General features: G+C 45.0%; 2 protein-coding genes across 3 annotated transcripts; one reads left to right on the forward strand and one right to left on the reverse strand.

Moving 5' to 3' along the window:
* Nucleotides 1-339: 339 nt before the first annotated feature.
* On the reverse strand, nucleotides 340-1,338 carry LOC124118776 (serine/threonine-protein kinase 35-like). The gene has a single exon (XM_046481046.2). It carries the CDS (start codon nucleotides 1,336-1,338, stop codon nucleotides 340-342), a length of 999 nt encoding a protein of 332 aa, XP_046337002.2.
* A 3,115-nt stretch (nucleotides 1,339-4,453) lies between these two features.
* Nucleotides 4,454-9,344, forward strand: LOC124118778 (ferric-chelate reductase 1-like). Of its 2 annotated transcripts, none has more exons than XM_046481049.2 (6): nucleotides 4,454-4,585; nucleotides 6,499-6,727; nucleotides 6,853-6,986; nucleotides 7,109-7,203; nucleotides 7,468-7,630; nucleotides 8,158-9,344. In XM_046481049.2, exons 2-6 carry the CDS (start codon nucleotides 6,526-6,528, stop codon nucleotides 8,323-8,325), a joined length of 762 nt encoding a protein of 253 aa, XP_046337005.2. In that variant the 5' UTR covers nucleotides 4,454-4,585; nucleotides 6,499-6,525; the 3' UTR covers nucleotides 8,326-9,344. The 2 variants fall into 2 exon arrangements, with proteins under 2 accessions (XP_046337005.2, XP_046337004.2); XM_046481048.2 differs by lacking the exon at nucleotides 4,454-4,585 and adding an exon at nucleotides 4,621-5,456.
* The last annotated feature ends 7,369 nt before the right edge of the window (nucleotides 9,345-16,713 follow it).

Here is a 16,713-nt window from a genome sequence, read left to right on the forward strand (position 1 = left end):
ATTTATATCACCAATTACGATATGTCACATACATCATGCACACGAATCAGATATATTTTACCGTAACTCAGTAACTGCGAGAACTAACAATACGTCGACTGTTCGCTTAGTGGTTCCGGAGACACTCACAATTATATATATATATATATATCATACAATACATTACCATACACGTCACTGCACATATATCTTCAGGGTAAAACAACTGATTTGTGTATGTACAGAAATACACACGACAGCTCCCAACTTTCCATAGTCTAACCATTGTATTACATGGCAATGTCTTAATAACAGATGTGAATCTTCAAAAAAGAGCGTTTTCGATTTGCAAAAGTCAAGTTAATAGTCAAAGGTCAGTTTCCAGGTGACAATGACAACTATTAATAGAACGGCCAGACTGAGTAGCACAATAAAGCCTATTGGTATCGATCTGTCCGGGGCCACGAAAGTCTCCATAGCTGCCACAAGTTGCCCAGCCTGGGGTCTCTTCCCGTGTGTGGGGTGTAGCATGCCACACACCAGGTCCTGCACAGCGGCGGAGTTGACGATACTCGCCACCACTTCTTTCACATCCTGTAACGAACACAAAAACAACGGCGTCACGCCGCTGCTCCTCTTCACTGTTGGGGGATAAATAATATCTTTGGACAGATATTTATCATGTTTCACACGTAAGGACACCATGGATAAGAAAATTAGCCCAAGAGAAAAAATGTCACTTGCGAAACGAAAACTGTCTCCGGGGTCTTTTATCTCAGGGGGCCAAAATTTGTCTGAACACCGGGTAGTTAAGAACAGGTGAAGATCAGCATGGGTTGATATATCCAACACGTTGGGCACCGAGTCCAGCTGGTTGTGGCAGTTGCCGTACTGGGCAAGGGACAGGTTGAATATCTTACATATAGGACGGTGGTTACCAGCGGAAAGTAGAACATTGTTGGGATTTAGGTCCCGGTGAACAATTTTGTTCCGATGCAGGTGGAATACACCTTTAGCCATGTCAAACATCAGACTTTGAAGAAACTGCTCTGGCGGTTTTTCCTTTATCAGAAAGTCATTCAGAGTGCCGATGTTGCAGTCTTCAAGCACAAAATAAATGGTGTTTCCATGTGCAACGCTGTCGAGAAATGTGGTAACGTGAGTGTGTTGGGGCAAGCCGTTCATCATACTGATTTCATTGTCCACCGCCCACTGTTCATCCACTTTCTTCCCCCTCAGCGTGAACGACCCCCTGCCCCGCCTCGACTCATACAGCGTTCCAAACTCACCCCTCCCCACAGCACGCACGACATGATAGTTGCCGAGACACGTTCCGGGAGACAATGGTACATCCGACATTTTGATGTTGAAATACGAAACACACGTAAAATCAGGAGATGAAAGGGATGATTTCAGGTATGGCGTGTCCCCCTCAACTGCTGCAGCAACAGGTGCGTGCCTCCCCTGACAGTGCTGGATATGAGCCGCGAGAACCACACCTAGAGAGACTGCACCTCAACACGACTGCGAATGCCGACGTACACAAGCGATGCTTCCAACCACGCAGATTAACCTTTCACGAAGCTCCAATGATTACGCACATACGAAGGGGGGTAACTCTGTATAGAGCTGCTATTGATCGTAGAGCACCCTATAGGCAGTAAATCCATCAGATGATGTTTAGATCCCTCTCGCGTTAGAGATATCGTGCTCATTCAAAGTGGCTTACTGCGTCATGATCAATAGAGTAACCCGCCACACAACAGACAGTTTAGGAAAACAGAATTTATTTGACACATATTTATTATATTTTGGGGAAGAATCAACCCACGGCAATCTAGATATCCTGTCACTCCAGCGCAGAGGTGGGATTTCAAGGGAATTGTCTGTTGATGGTGAGAAATCTGGCAACACCAATGTGCTTCAGGAATCAATGCGTATGCATCAATAGTTTACCGAAAGAGTGATGTGGTGTGTGTTTTTCAGAAGCCTATTTGTTTCACTGCAAACACTGTAAAGTGAAGAAGATTTGAATGTACAGACAGACACTACCAGCTTCGTGCACTGTCTTGGTGTATCAATACTTGTGACTTCACAGATGAATATTGATTGTCGTCTGACAGAGTATTCTGGTACATCTGGAGTCTAACGTGTTAAGTTTAACCCTAATGTAGAAATCCATCTTTGTGGTGCAAGAGGTTTGTGTTTAATGAAGGTACTTCACGGAGTAGGGTCGAGATAACTCCGTGATCGATAGGCGTATTGCACGAGCACATCTCATTATTGCGGTACTCAAACAGTGTTAATCAACCAATGTATACATCAATAGTCAATGAGCAAGCTTAGCGGTACTAACTAACCGCTCGCGACAACGTTCTCTCTGTATCACGCAGCAGTTATTGACACTTCCTCATTTCCAATACTCGCAAGGAACGAGTAGAGACAGAATTGTCTAATGACGTCTGCTGGGTCAGGCACAGGCCATTTACTTTACAGCTACTTTGGAGAACATAGTAAATATGTTAGCATCACATTCATAAAAAAACCCATAGAAATATCTAAATATGTAGCGAATTGCCCAAGCTATTAAGCACTGCAATATGGAAAGTGAGGAAGGGAGTGCTTAGACTGTTTACCAGCATGTTTAACAGATAGACGAGTTCCACGTGCGGGGAGCGTGCGGCGTGAATCACGGCACGGACTTCTGGAACCTTTATATTGTTTCGTGGTCACTGCCACCTTCATTATTTTAAGGTTATGATGTGTGGAAATGAATAAGAATGCCAAACTGTGTTTATGAGACGTGTTGTGGAGGTGTGTTGTGCAGGTACTGTTTGTACGTTTACACATGCCCCATGAAGTGAGTCGGCCATATTCCAGCTATATCGGCGTGTAGTATCGAGTCTTGGCCAATCCAACCAGTGGTTGATCGCATGATTAACGCCCCACTCCGCCAGGGCATGATGTCAGACAACCATGATGGCATCAAAGCGTGACCACCAGAACCTCATTTTAGCTTTGACTGCAGTCGACAGGGATGGCCATAATCATATTATCTTGTGTTCGTATCTCAGATTCGCAGATCCTTAGACCTGCAACATTTGGGGTTTTCTCTTACATTTAGCTGACATGCCGTGATATAACTGAAATAATGTTCATAGTATTTGTCTGGGTAAGCCTTCCGCCTGTATCCCCCCCTCAAAAAAATATATATCTAAAGGGATTGAGCAGCAATGTATACATATACAATTCTTAGAGGGGGAGACGGGCGAAAGTATTTCCTTTGTTTGTTTGTTTATTGTTTAAAGCCGCACACAGCAATATTCCAACCATATGACGGCGATCTGTAAATAATCGACTCTGGACCAGACAAAACAATGATTGATATATGCAACGATCCACGCCGTAAGGGTACGATGACACACAATCAGCCAAGTCAGGCAGCCTGACGATCCATCCAGTCCTTACAAGTCAAGTTTGTTGGAGGCAAAGTCTAACTAGGAATCCCCACAGGCCAGCCTCAACCAGGCAAAATACATACTTTCCCCGACCGACCCTCTTTGAAATCGCCGTGCAAGCATGATTTATTTTACTTTTACCAAAAGGGTCGGTGGGCGAAATTTAAATCGACGGATTCTAAAACCAAGTAATGAAAACAAACGTTTCACTTGACGTTATCCATTTTCCCCTAATCTATCTGTATCTGTATAGGGTCGAGATTCACCCAGTCTCTCCATAGGAGCATAGATGCAAGGCTAAAACGGTCACAAACACCGTGTGGAGTGTATCTTATAAATATTGATCTTCTGAAGGGGCCCCTGGCTGGTGAAGATGACAGAGCTGCAAGTGGACGAGAGTTGCCTGGCTCAGCAGCGGCGGCAGATGAGCTCTTCCTCTCTGGCTGTCGGGGCTCCACATCAATCAGCTTATCCTGAGTTCTGAAGAGGACTTGTGGTTTATGTCTACAGAGTAGTAAGATAAACAAACACAACAAAATCATAGATGTGAGAAGAATTACGAAACAGATGCTGTAATCTCAGCTATTGAAGATGTACAATTACTGCTGTTATACTGGCCTGTAGTGGCACTTCGTGTACTGTTATTTCTGAATGGGTTTGTAAGGGACGCAGATAACAACCAATATAAAGTGGAACATGGTCACGGTAAGCACCTGACAAGCAATGTCGAGGATGGTTCATTCCCTATCTTACGCAAGCACACACGCACGCACGCACTATATTTTTATTTTATATTCATGACTGAATTTTCGTCTCGATAATGAAGGTCTTGATGTCAGTGATTTTATTCGGAAATAAAGGGAATGAGAACTCTCAAATAATCTGGTTCTGTAACATGACATTACACACTCTGTCTGTACACAAAGACGTAATTTATTCATATTTGGTTCAGGCAAAGAGAGCCTTTTACGGGTAGATTTACGGAAAGATCCGACAAAGCGGCCGAGTGCGTGTGTGCGACTGCCGTACGCCAGACCCGTAGAACCAGTTACTGTCACCTGTATAATGTGCGATCATCACGTGACGGAGTTGTTTACTGATCGAGGATAATGGACTATTCACTGACGTCTAACCCATGTTTCTAAAAGGTATGTTTATATATGTTTTACATGTAGGATGTAGCTCCAGCATGTAGTCGTGTCGATAGTTACAGAACAGCGTAATACCTCTCTTTAACACGTTATTCACGCGTTAGATATCGATAGATTGTTGCCGGCTTGTAACCTGTCCGACATGCGTCTCACAGGATGCGGTGTGTACCCTGACCCACATTGGTCTCAGATGATGTGGTGTATACCCTGCCCCACACGGGTCTCAGATGATGTAGCGTGTACCCTGCCCCACACGGGTCTCAGATGATGTAGCGTGTACCCTTCCCCACACGGGTCTCAGATGATGTAGCGTGTACCCTGCCCCACACGGGTCTCAGATGATGTAGCGTGTACCCTGCCCCACACGGGTCTCAGATGATGTAGCGTGTACCCTGCCCCACACGGGTCTCAGATGATGTAGCGTGTACCCTGCCCCACACGGGTCTCAGATGATGTAGCGTGTACCCTGCCCCACACGGGTCTCAGATGATGAAGCGTGTACCCTTCCCCACTCGGGTCTCAGATGATGTAGCGTGTACCCTTCCCCACTCGGGTCTCAGATGATGTAGCGTGTACCCTGCCCCACACGGGTCTCAGATGATGAGCTGCACACGCTTCACGTGAGAAGCCCGCGGGGCTGTGGTAGTCGCGTAAGAACATTCAGAGATCTATATCTGGAAGACAACACGTCGTTCGTCATACTTGAGGGGTTTATGGATCAGTTGGCCTGGTTGGCACGGCTCAGCTCCCCTGTAACAGCATATAACACACCCATGTCTACTTTCTGTTTGTTTGCCACACGTGCTACTGGGGGACATCCCGAATCAATCAAACCATCAATCTTTCTTCCTTGAAACCATCCATGGCGGTACGTATAATGTAATGTAACATCATATTTGACACAAACATACTAAGTGGGCATACGAAGTAAACATTATTCCTACACCTGACAAACGTCACGGGACGTAAATCATAGGGCATGACAGGTTTGACAGACAGATAGAAATACACACAAAGCAGTAATATAGAAAGTGTCGTAAGATCTTAACGTGTACCTTTATAACTTACTCTATAGCAAAAGCTTTTAAAACAGTGTGTGTGTGTGTGGGGGGGGGGGGGTCTTGGTAATTATTGTGAAAAGACAGTGGCTTCTGATACATTTCAGCCAGTTGTTCTGTGATAGTTTTAAACCTATTTCTATGTAAGTAAAGGACATTTAACACACGCCCTACTTGCATTTCCACTTCAATTATAATAACTCCCTGCATCGTCGGTTATTAGCTGACTGATGCTGAGAAGCATATCACACGTCATTAGGTATAGACAGGTCTCTGAAACAAAAATAGTTTATAGAAAGAATTTGTTAAATTATCTTAGTACCATATAAGAAAAAGGAGCCCAGAGACTCTCTTCGTGAATGTAATGGTCGTATGTCACGTGGAGGAATGTAATGGTCGTATGTCACGTGGAGGAATGTAATGGTCGTATGTCACGTGGGTGAATGTAATGGTCGTATGTCACGTGGGTGAATGTAATGGTCGTATGTCACGTGGGTGAATGTAATGGTCGTATGTCACGTGGGTGAATGTTATGGTCGTATGTCACGTGGGTGAATGTAATGGTCGTATGTCACGTGGGTGAATGTTATGGTCGTATGTCACGTGGAGGAATGTAATGGCCGTATGTCACGTGGGTGAATGTAATGGTCGTATGTCACGTGGAGCAATGTAATGGTCGTATGTCACGTGGAGGAATATATATTTGCGCCATATTCACATGAGAGGTTTTTTTTTACTTTAGCGTTTTAGCGCCTCAGCATAACAAGACTATTTACATATAAATTATTGTTCCACTTCAGACGTAACTGGTTCGTGGACATTATGGTGGTGTTTTCACTTTTTCTGTTAAAGGTTCACGTTCTTCACAAATCTTTAGCAATGAATGTTGGACACCACGTGACATTAGGGGTGTTGATGGGGCCGTTATTAATGACGTCACTTGAAGGACACCACTATGGCGCAGGAAGGGAGGCGTGTGTTGACATGATTCCTCAACACGAGAGCCGACCCCGTGATCCCCCAGCACCCGTCGACATCATCCTGTCCAACACAACCTACAGCCCAGGTGTTCCTATAACAGGTGAGAATGTCACAGTTCTACAAGTGCTGACACATCACCATGCATCCACCTAGTGTCCAAGCTCATATTAGCCGAAGTATTTGTTACTGTCCGTCACTATCTGTCACTATGTTTGTCTGTTCCAGTTACGCTCGCTGCCAACAGTGGGTTCTTCAAGGGTTTCCTGATTCAAGCCAGAGTGACCGACCCCGGGCCGAGTCGAGGAAATGCGGTCGGGACATTCACTCCAATAGACGGAACTAAACAGATCTGCGATTTCGTAAGAACAATATCTTATACCTTAGAGTACGTAAAGTGTATGCGTAGTGGGGAGTAGGACAGCTGGGAAGTAAACTGGTGCTTGTCTGTCGTCATTCCATGAATATCAAGTGAATTCTTCAGAGTGTTGGGTTGACCCACTCGGATGCCGGGCAGAAGACGAAGCTGATGTTGCAGTGGAACCCTCCTCCCACGTTAAAGGGCAACATTCGATTCAGGTGAGCTTACACACGACATCCATATCCTTTACTAGAAGCCTCTCAAATACTAATTTACGTAGCAAAGTCGAAGCCGTCTATTAAAACCTTAAGTCAAATGATCTTAGAAGAAGACATCATATTATTTTACTATGACTATGCCATCATCAACTGTTGAAAGTATATATGGAGCCAGGATTGTCCAATGATATACAGTGATGAACATCATCCCGAAGAGTTTACAGTGCTGACTGTGACGTAACTCTCCGTTTATCCCACTTATAGCACAACGATCGTGGTAAGTCAGTACTCATACTGGGTAGCGTTACCCTCTGATGTCCTGACCGAGGGGCAGACAACCACGTCACCACCCACCACCACCCAGGCGACATCTTCATCCTCGTCTTCAGCAGCCACGTCGATGTCGTCAAGCATGGACCCTCAAAAGGCGAGTAAATGTTAATCTGCTCATAAACCCAGGTGATTCTCAAGGATCGTCAGAAGCCATTGTTTACACAGCTACAGAACGTTAACGAATATTCATTGGCAGTCCGGTATGCACATATGCTCCGTGGGCATTCTTCATATCATAAATGCCCCTTGTCGTACATGGCACTACATAGCTGTGTCCCCAGGTAGCTGAAACATTCAGAAGCAGAAGTCGGAATATACAAATTTACCATAGCTTGGCAATGCGGTTGGCACGAGTAAACGTACACATACCACAATAGTTAGGAAGTCTACGTACATATGTCTGCCAATAAACCGATTTTGTGCGTTATGTAATAGACTACAGTACCGTCCATTGCCAAGCCATTGTACATGTATATATGTGCATTCCGATTTGGGTTGAGGAACATTTGTACAGAATCTACGTGGGGTACCTACCTGTACATGGTACCTATACGACAAATAGACAACACAAATAGCCCATTGTTAGGTCTAATTATAAGTTTGACCATCATTTTGTCACAGCTGGACACAGTGAGCCCGTCACAGCCACGATCCGAGATGGACACACCCATAACTACCCCGTCACAGTCAGCGTCCTCACCCTCACCCAGTGCAGCAGGGGGGAGACAGGCAACAACAATGACGTCGCCAGTCACGTGTCTCCTGGCTGGGCTGATTCTCTTCTGGTGATCTATGGTGTCTGAAAGCTATGGTGCTAGTTACATGTGATATTATCTATCCCTCGTCGCTGTGTGCAGTGTTTGCACCTGGCTTGTTATATGTTATGAAACGGTGGCTCATTTACCCTCCTACCTACCATACTACCTGCTTAAACTGTTTGACAGATACCATTTTTTTGAAAACTGGATTCTAGTCAGTGCCATTGAAACAAGAACATTGTGAATTATTTTTCACAGTGACTTGCCTATAATGACTTTACGCCCGACTACATCATCTGCGGCGAAGTGTAATGCAAGAGTGCGTACCACCCCTTTTTGAAGCTTAAGTACTGCAACACTATAGCTAAATCGTTATACATATATCATATGTATACACACACTTACAGGTCAGGACACGACACAGCCATCATCTGCAGCTACACTGATTTGTCAGACGAGACGATATAAAATGTACGAAAAAGATGCTATGACCTTTCTACCTGACATGATGAGCCCCTCCTATACCTGCCAGCTTGTTGATACAGGGGTCGGCTAGACATGTTCTGACCATGCGACCAGGCCACTGTGCTGACCCTACATTTGTGTCGCTGGTAGGAATTGAACGTCCTCACAAACAATGGCAAAAATCGTTACATTGTACCCGATATAAGTGCACCAAATACAACATTTACAGTTGTAATAACGTCAGTTCATTTCACATTCACAAACTGTTTAATAAAACAAATATGATCAATATGTAACTTTGACTGATCTGTTTGACCACTGTACATTTGACTTTCGGTCATTTCATAACACACACGCCATGACGACCCTAAGACTCAGATACTGCAGGAAACTCAACTCAATGTTTTATTCATGTTGGTTGTACAGATCGTGAGCAGGAACTATTCCTCGTGAGTGCTATTTGAATATGTAATGGGATTTGTCGTCCAAACTAAGATAATATTCGTGCTGAACGCCTACCTGTACCAGGTATGTTGAAATTGTAATATGAATAAAAAAGCTTCCTTGGGTGTGTTGCGAAAAGGATGTCTGACTTTAATAATTCTTACATGTTTTATAGACTGGTGATGCATGTAATGCTAAACGAGTCATGCTGATTGCTGTATCAATACTACTCTCTGGGCCCCAGTGACTGTGTATCGCAAAGAAACAGACTGGCTAGGTCATCTCATTAGAATATGATGTGTTTGGTTGGCTGTAGTCTTACAATGTTTCACGGTGTCTCCCCTGGTGTGTTCTGCACACAATGCGTTTTGTCTTCCGTTTGTCTTTTTGTTTGCATCTCAGTCTCCCCTGGTGTGTCTCCAGGTTTGTGTCCTGAAAGTGTGTCTCATGATATATCTATCACTGGTTTTATCAATGTGAGTGAGTGCGTGAGTGATTTTACACCGCCTTTAGCAGTATTCCACCAATATCACGACGGGGGACACCAGAAATGGACTTCACACATTGTATCGCCCTTCTTCAGTGTGTCTCATGAATTATCTGTCACTGGTTTTCTCACTGTGTCTCATGAATTATCTGTCACTGGTTTTCTCAGTGTGTCTCATGAATTATCTGCCACTGGTTTTCTCAGTGTGTCTCATGAATTTCCTGTCACTGGTTTTCTCAGTGTGTCTCATGAATTATCTGTCACTGGTTTTCTCAGTGTGTCTCATGAATTTCCTGTCACTGGTTTTCTCAGTGTGTCTCATGAATTTCCTGTCACTGGTTTTCTCAGTGTGTCTCATGAATTTCCTGCCACTGGTTTTCTCAGTGTGTCTCATGAATAATCTGTCACTGGTTTTCTCAGTGTGTCTCATGAATTTCCTGTCACTGGTTTTCTCAGTGTGTCTCATGAATTATCTGTCACTGGTTTTCTCAGTGTGTCTCATGAATTATCTGCCACTGGTTTTCTCACTGTGTCTCATGAATTTCCTGTCGCTGGTTTTCTCAGTGTGTCTCATGAATTATCTGTCACTGGTTTTCTCACTGTGTCTCATGAATTATCTGCCACTGGTTTTCTCAGTGTGTCTCATGAATTATCTGTCACTGGTTTTCTCAGTGTGTCTCATGAATTATCTGCCACTGGTTTTCTCAGTGTGTCTCATGAATTTCCTGTCACTGGTTTTCTCAGTGTGTCTCATAAATTATCTGTCACTGGTTTTCTCAGTGTGTCTCATGAATTTCCTGTCACTGGTTTTCTCAGTGTGTCTCATGAATTTTCTGTCACTGGTTGTCTCAGTGTGTCTCATGAATTATCTGTCACTGGTTTTCTCAATGTGTCATAATATTATACGTCACAGTTTATCTCGATGTGACACTTAATATTTACCACAATTTATATCAGTGTGCTATGCTGTCACAGGTTGTCTCATTGTGTCACACTGTTTATCTCAGCGTGTTTCATGGTATCACAGATAGTTCCACTATGTTTAACAGCTATGTATCTCAGTGTGGTACAGTTCTCTACACTTCTACGTGACATGTAGAACAGTAGCGGTAAAGGTGATTGGCCACTTCACCGACATTTCCCTGCAGTGTTGTGAGAGATTCTGCAGATACCTGCTGCTGCTGAGAGTGAATGTGTTTGTATTGCCTGACCCACAAACGTGTGAGGGGGACACCCCTAGGGGTTGTCGGGCGAACGAACCGTGTTGACAAACGACACAAACCGTGGACGCCGAGGTGAAGCCACAACTAAACATGTGAGCCGACACAGTCGCCCTGCCAGTCAGAGTCATCGTCACAGCCACCGTCACCCTTACGTTACTGTCACAGCCACCGTCACCCTTACGTTACTGTCACAGCCACCATCACCCTTACGTTACTGTCACAGCCACCGTCACACTTACGTTACTGTCACAGCCACCGTCACACTTACGTTACTGTCACAGCCACCGTCCCACTTACGTTACTGTCACAGCAACCGTCACACTTACGTTACTGTCACAGCCACCGTCACCCTTACGTTACTGTCACAGCCACTGTCACCCTTACGTTATAGTCACAGCCACCGTCACACTTACGTTACTGTCACAGCCACCGTCACACTTACGTTACTGTCACAGCCACCGTCACATTTACGTTACTGTCACAGCCACCGTCACACTGACGTTACTGTCACAGCCACCGTCACACTTACGTTACTGTCACAGCCACCGTCACACTTACGTTACTGTCACAGCCACCGTCACACTTACGTTACTGTCACAGCCACCGTCACCCTTACGTTACTGTCACAGCCACTGTCACCCTTACGTTATAGTCACAGCCACCGTCACACTTACGTTACTGTCACAGCCACCGTCACACTTACGTTACTGTCACAGCCACCGTCACACTTACGTTACTGTCACAGCCACCGTCACACTTACGTTACTGTCACAGCCACCGTCACACTTACGTTACTGTCACAGCCACCGTCACCCTTACGTTACTGTCACAGCCACCGTCACACTTACGTTACTGTCACAGCCACCGTCACACTTACGTTATAGTCACAGCCACCGTCACACTTACGTTACTGTCACAGCCACCGTCACACTTACGTTACTGTCACAGCCACCGTCACACTTACGTTACTGTCACAGCCACCGTCACACTTACGTTATAGTCACAGCCACCGTCACACTTACGTTACTGTCACAGCCACCGTCACCCTTACGTTACTGTCACAGCCACCGTCACACTTACGTTACTGTCACAGCCACCGTCACACTTACGTTATAGTCACAGCCACCGTCACACTTACGTTACTGTCACAGCCACCGTCACACTTACGTTACTGTCACAGCCACCGTCACACTTACGTTATAGTCACAGCCACCGTCACACCCACGGTCGTTGTCACATTCACCGTCATGCCCGCAGTCACAGTCACCTTCACATTCACAGTCGCCGTCAGCCGGCAGCACATTCACCGCCGCAGTCATCGTCATAGTGTCCTACACATTCACCGTCCCTACTGTACCCGAGGTAGATCGGCCTACATCACATACATATACTCAAGTACCCATCCTGCAGCCACAGAGATGTCAGTACACCAGAGATCTCAGACCCTGAGATGTCATAACCGGCTGTGCAAACCGAGTCATATAAACCATTAATCATATTGTATTAGTCATAATTCATGATACTGGTGTGTAGCTTTGGGATATATTTCTGTTCTTGTGGATAGGCGTAACACAATTGTTCACATATCAAATATTTGCCTCTGGGGTTAAAGATATTATGATCTAATGCCGCTTTTAATCGTGTAATTATGTTATCAATCACTGAAGTCACATTCAACACACTCTACGTGTAATAGCCCCTGTCTACAATTACCTCTATTTGTTGTAGCGAGTGGCCAATAGAGATCTGTCATATTCAGGAGATCACACATCGCCCAATTGGTTACATTTACGAGATATTTGTCTCAGAATAAATAAGATCAAAGGTGACTTCATCATTTTCAACTTATAACGAATCCAGTGTGCACTGCCCTGAAAACACATAGACGACGAAAGTCCATTGTTTATTGTCTGTTTTAAGAACATAATACTGAAGTTGTCGTGTTGCATCTGCTCTAACGTGTCCCTGTTGTATCAGTCCGACATCCCGGAACAACTTACCAACGTAGTTCCCATCCATGTTCAAGTGTCCCCTCTGTACACGGTAGACGTCTAGTATGTCATGAGTGTCATGTATCCAGATTGCATGACCACAGTAAAGCCCATATGCTGCTAGATATTGTTTGCTCTCCTAGCAGCTGTCCGTGACAGCCTGGAATGTGTGCAACGTGAAACAGGGAGGATCTGAGGTAGCAAATAGACAGCATTAATGGGACCATTACACCGCTGTGACACAGCTGCCAGTGTCTTTGTCAGTAGTAGATAAAACCCGAGGAAACATCTGAATGAATTTAGTTTTAATTATCCGTAGATTTAAATTCAAACCTAAATATTTGTTTATGGTGCATACAAACAATCCATTCTTGCCAAAACAATAACTGTCTTTGAATACTGAAACAATGGACAGCATCAAAATTAAAACATAAGATAGCTACTCGATAAATCGCTGAGAACAATGAATAACGAAACGTGGTTTATTTTACGAACATTGTTCTAAACATTGTTCTATCATGAAGTCATTTCTGGAGATTCGAACATGCGATAGCAACTTGATGACGTCGTAAATTACAATAAAACACTGCAGGGAAAATAAACCGCTCGGGGCTGCGACCCTCGAGGTTTATTCTTCCTGCAGTGTTTTATTGTACGATAAGTAACTCCCACTCGTCGTTTATTTCTTGAATAAAGAGTTTATTTCGATCTATTATCTAGATCTATTAAGTAGGAATCTTCTCGGGATAGGTTCTTTTGATGGCCGAGAAGGGTTTGACGTGGTATTCTAACGATGGAGCGATATGTTGAAAGGCACAGACGTTGCTAAGAAACGATGTTATAATGGGATGAAAGGAAGGGACGATGCGATAAAAGTATGAACCGATGTGATGAGTCTGTGACCAGTCGAAGGAGTGATGTGATACAACGATGGACCGACGTGTTGAACCGATGTGATGAGTCGATGGAGCATTGTGATGAAACGGTGAAGCGAGTAAATGGATTCACGTTTTCTTTGTTTGTTTCTTTGTTTGATGTTCATCGCCACGCTCAATAATATTCCGGGCTATATGACACCGGTTTGTAAATAATCGAGACTGGACTAGACGATACAGTGATTGGCATCATGAGCAGCGATCTACGCAATTGGGAAACGAAATCATGCATCAACTAAGTCAGCGAGCCTGACCACCCGAACCCGTTGGTCGCTTCTTACGACAAGCATGTTTTGCTGAAGACCTATTCTAACCTGGATCTTCACGGGTGATATCACATGTGGTCAGTGGCACAGAACCATCTGACACATTGGTGACTGGGCAGTAGACAAACATATATAGAGAGAGAGAGAATCACACCCGAGTGTCTTTTGATATCAAATATATCAACGAATGTTGATATATTTGATATCAAAAGACACGAAGGTGCGATTTTATTTATTATCCAACATCATTCTTCCAACTTTTTTCAGTTTGTAGACAGTAATAAGCAGTGTCGTAGTGTAAACAGTACTGTTAACAGCTTCAGTAGCAGAGCCATTAGTGATGTCATTTGATTGTGACGTCATGTAACAATGACGTCACAATGGTCTGCAAAGCATTCAGATCCAATTTCATTGCAGTGATATCTACAATGTAGATATCTCTTGATCTCACCCAAGCATATCTCCTTTATACCCCCATTCCACTAGGCGGCGATCCACGGTGATCTACGCGATCTGAAGGAGCGCCATGGATCGCCATATAATGAGGCGATATAGGGGTACTTGTGATCCGATTGCGATCAGATAGCGATCCAATAGCGATCCAATAGCGATCTATGTGATCCGATAGCGACTTGATGGCGCTTGATCGCCACCCAACTACCCCAAAATGTGGCGATCTTGCACGATCAGTTCCCGCTCCATTCGCGATCCGATGTGATCAGGATGCGCTCACATGGCGCTCTATTGGCGATCCGATGGCGATCATTGTGATCTATGGCGCTCTTCTGTGATCCGATAGCGATCGAGTGCGATCTATGAAGATCCGTTAGAGCTCTAGGCGATCCGATTGCGACCTGATCGTCGCAAAGGGGCCCGATCCTATAAAAACCTGTGGCGATCAGCCGTGTGCGAAATACGCTGCAGTCGGAAAGCGCACGTTAAATCTTCTATATCAGTCAGTCAGCCGCGCTCTTCAGTTCTGTGCTTGGCAGCAGACGGGTATCACCAGGAACCATAGAGATGATGCCATATTACAAGTGATTTACAATCTCGTGAACCATGCCATCGTGAACCAGCAGATTGCTATTCTGGCCCAGCAGCCTCGAAGAAGAAGGAGAAGGAAGGCTTTTTGGGTGAGACCCTGGAGAGCGCCATTGGAGCGCCACAGAGCGCCACAGTGTGGCGCTCCAAATCGTGAACCAAACAGTGAAGCACAATCAGAGCGCCATCGGAGCGCCATCGGAGCGCAATCGGAGCGCCAATGCATCTCCGAGGAGCGCCATGGAGCGCCGAAGATCGGTAGGCCAGCTTTTGTGGCGATCGGCGGCGCTCTATGGTGATCCGATAGCGCTCCGATTGCGACCTTGGCGATCAAGTAGCGCTCCGATTGCGATCTAGGCGATCAAGTAGCGCTCCGATTGCGATCTAGGCGATCAATTAGCGATCTGATGGCGCTCCGGGCGGAGCGCCACGGATCTTTGTGCAGGGGAGTCAACCAGCAGCGACCTTGGCGATCATGGAGATCAGTTTGCGATCTGTCAGCGATCCATTAGCGCTTTTGGCGATCTTGACGCTCTATATGGCGCTCTATGGCGCCTAGTGGAATGGGGGTATTCGGAGCCAGTTTTGGATGATAAATATATTTATTACCCACGTGGTAAGATACTAAATCCGTACGTCACACGGAGATGATATTTTGATTAGACATAGTACTATGTTTGTGTACACGCATATTACGTGCACAATGTATACAGATGTCATGTGTCGTGTCCTCAGTAAGACAGGAAGATATCTATATGCTCAGTCATCTCAATCACCAGATCACAGCCTCTCACAAACGTCATGTTCCGCAGGAATAGCCCCAGTACCGCCCACAGTGTTTACACAGAGTACTTATATATCGCAACATATTCCTAATCACCAGTTTTCCGATGATGGCTCATCTCAAACTGTCACGACCCCTCTGAAAGTATTCTGAATGACGAGTTACATGTGTGACGGGTGTTCAACTTTCTAAAAGCTGTCGATTGCATGCTTGTGAAAGAACCTGCTTATGTGTGCAGTGGACCATGGTCGGTAACTTGGTCTGTCAACTGTCAACCTATTTAAGATAAAGACCACGTGATAGGTGAAGGATCTGGCAATACAAGGGCCTCCTCTCTCTCATTCCTATCTGTGACTAGGTGAGCCGGCGGCGACAGGGAGCAGTTCTTCCAGCATCACAGTAGACATTAACGTTAGAATCTGGAATCGGAGGAAGTTTTGCTTGAACGTTTGATTCGGAAGCCAGGATTAGTGGTCAGGCCGAACTGTGGTCCTGCCACGTTGTGATTCTTGACTTGAGCGAGTGCCTGTTGTCAGTTGGGTGACACAGTGGATACGTTATACACAGCCGCATCTGGAGCCACCCACCTCCCTCAGGTAGGCACATGGTGTCAGAGTTTCTTCAGTTCCTTGAAATATTGACTAACAAAAATAACATAAATTGTCATAAAAAGTATTCTTAGTGTCCCCCATCAAAGGGGTTTATAACAGCTAGCGGTATTATACAACCATCCGAATGCATCAAAGATATAATGTTTTGTATAAACTTTATTCGACAATGCCA

Source organism: Haliotis rufescens, unplaced genomic scaffold (assembly GCF_023055435.1).
Source record: "Haliotis rufescens isolate VD_foot unplaced genomic scaffold, xgHalRufe1.0.p SCAF_2, whole genome shotgun sequence".
Lineage (NCBI taxonomy): Eukaryota > Metazoa > Mollusca > Gastropoda > Lepetellida > Haliotidae > Haliotis > Haliotis rufescens.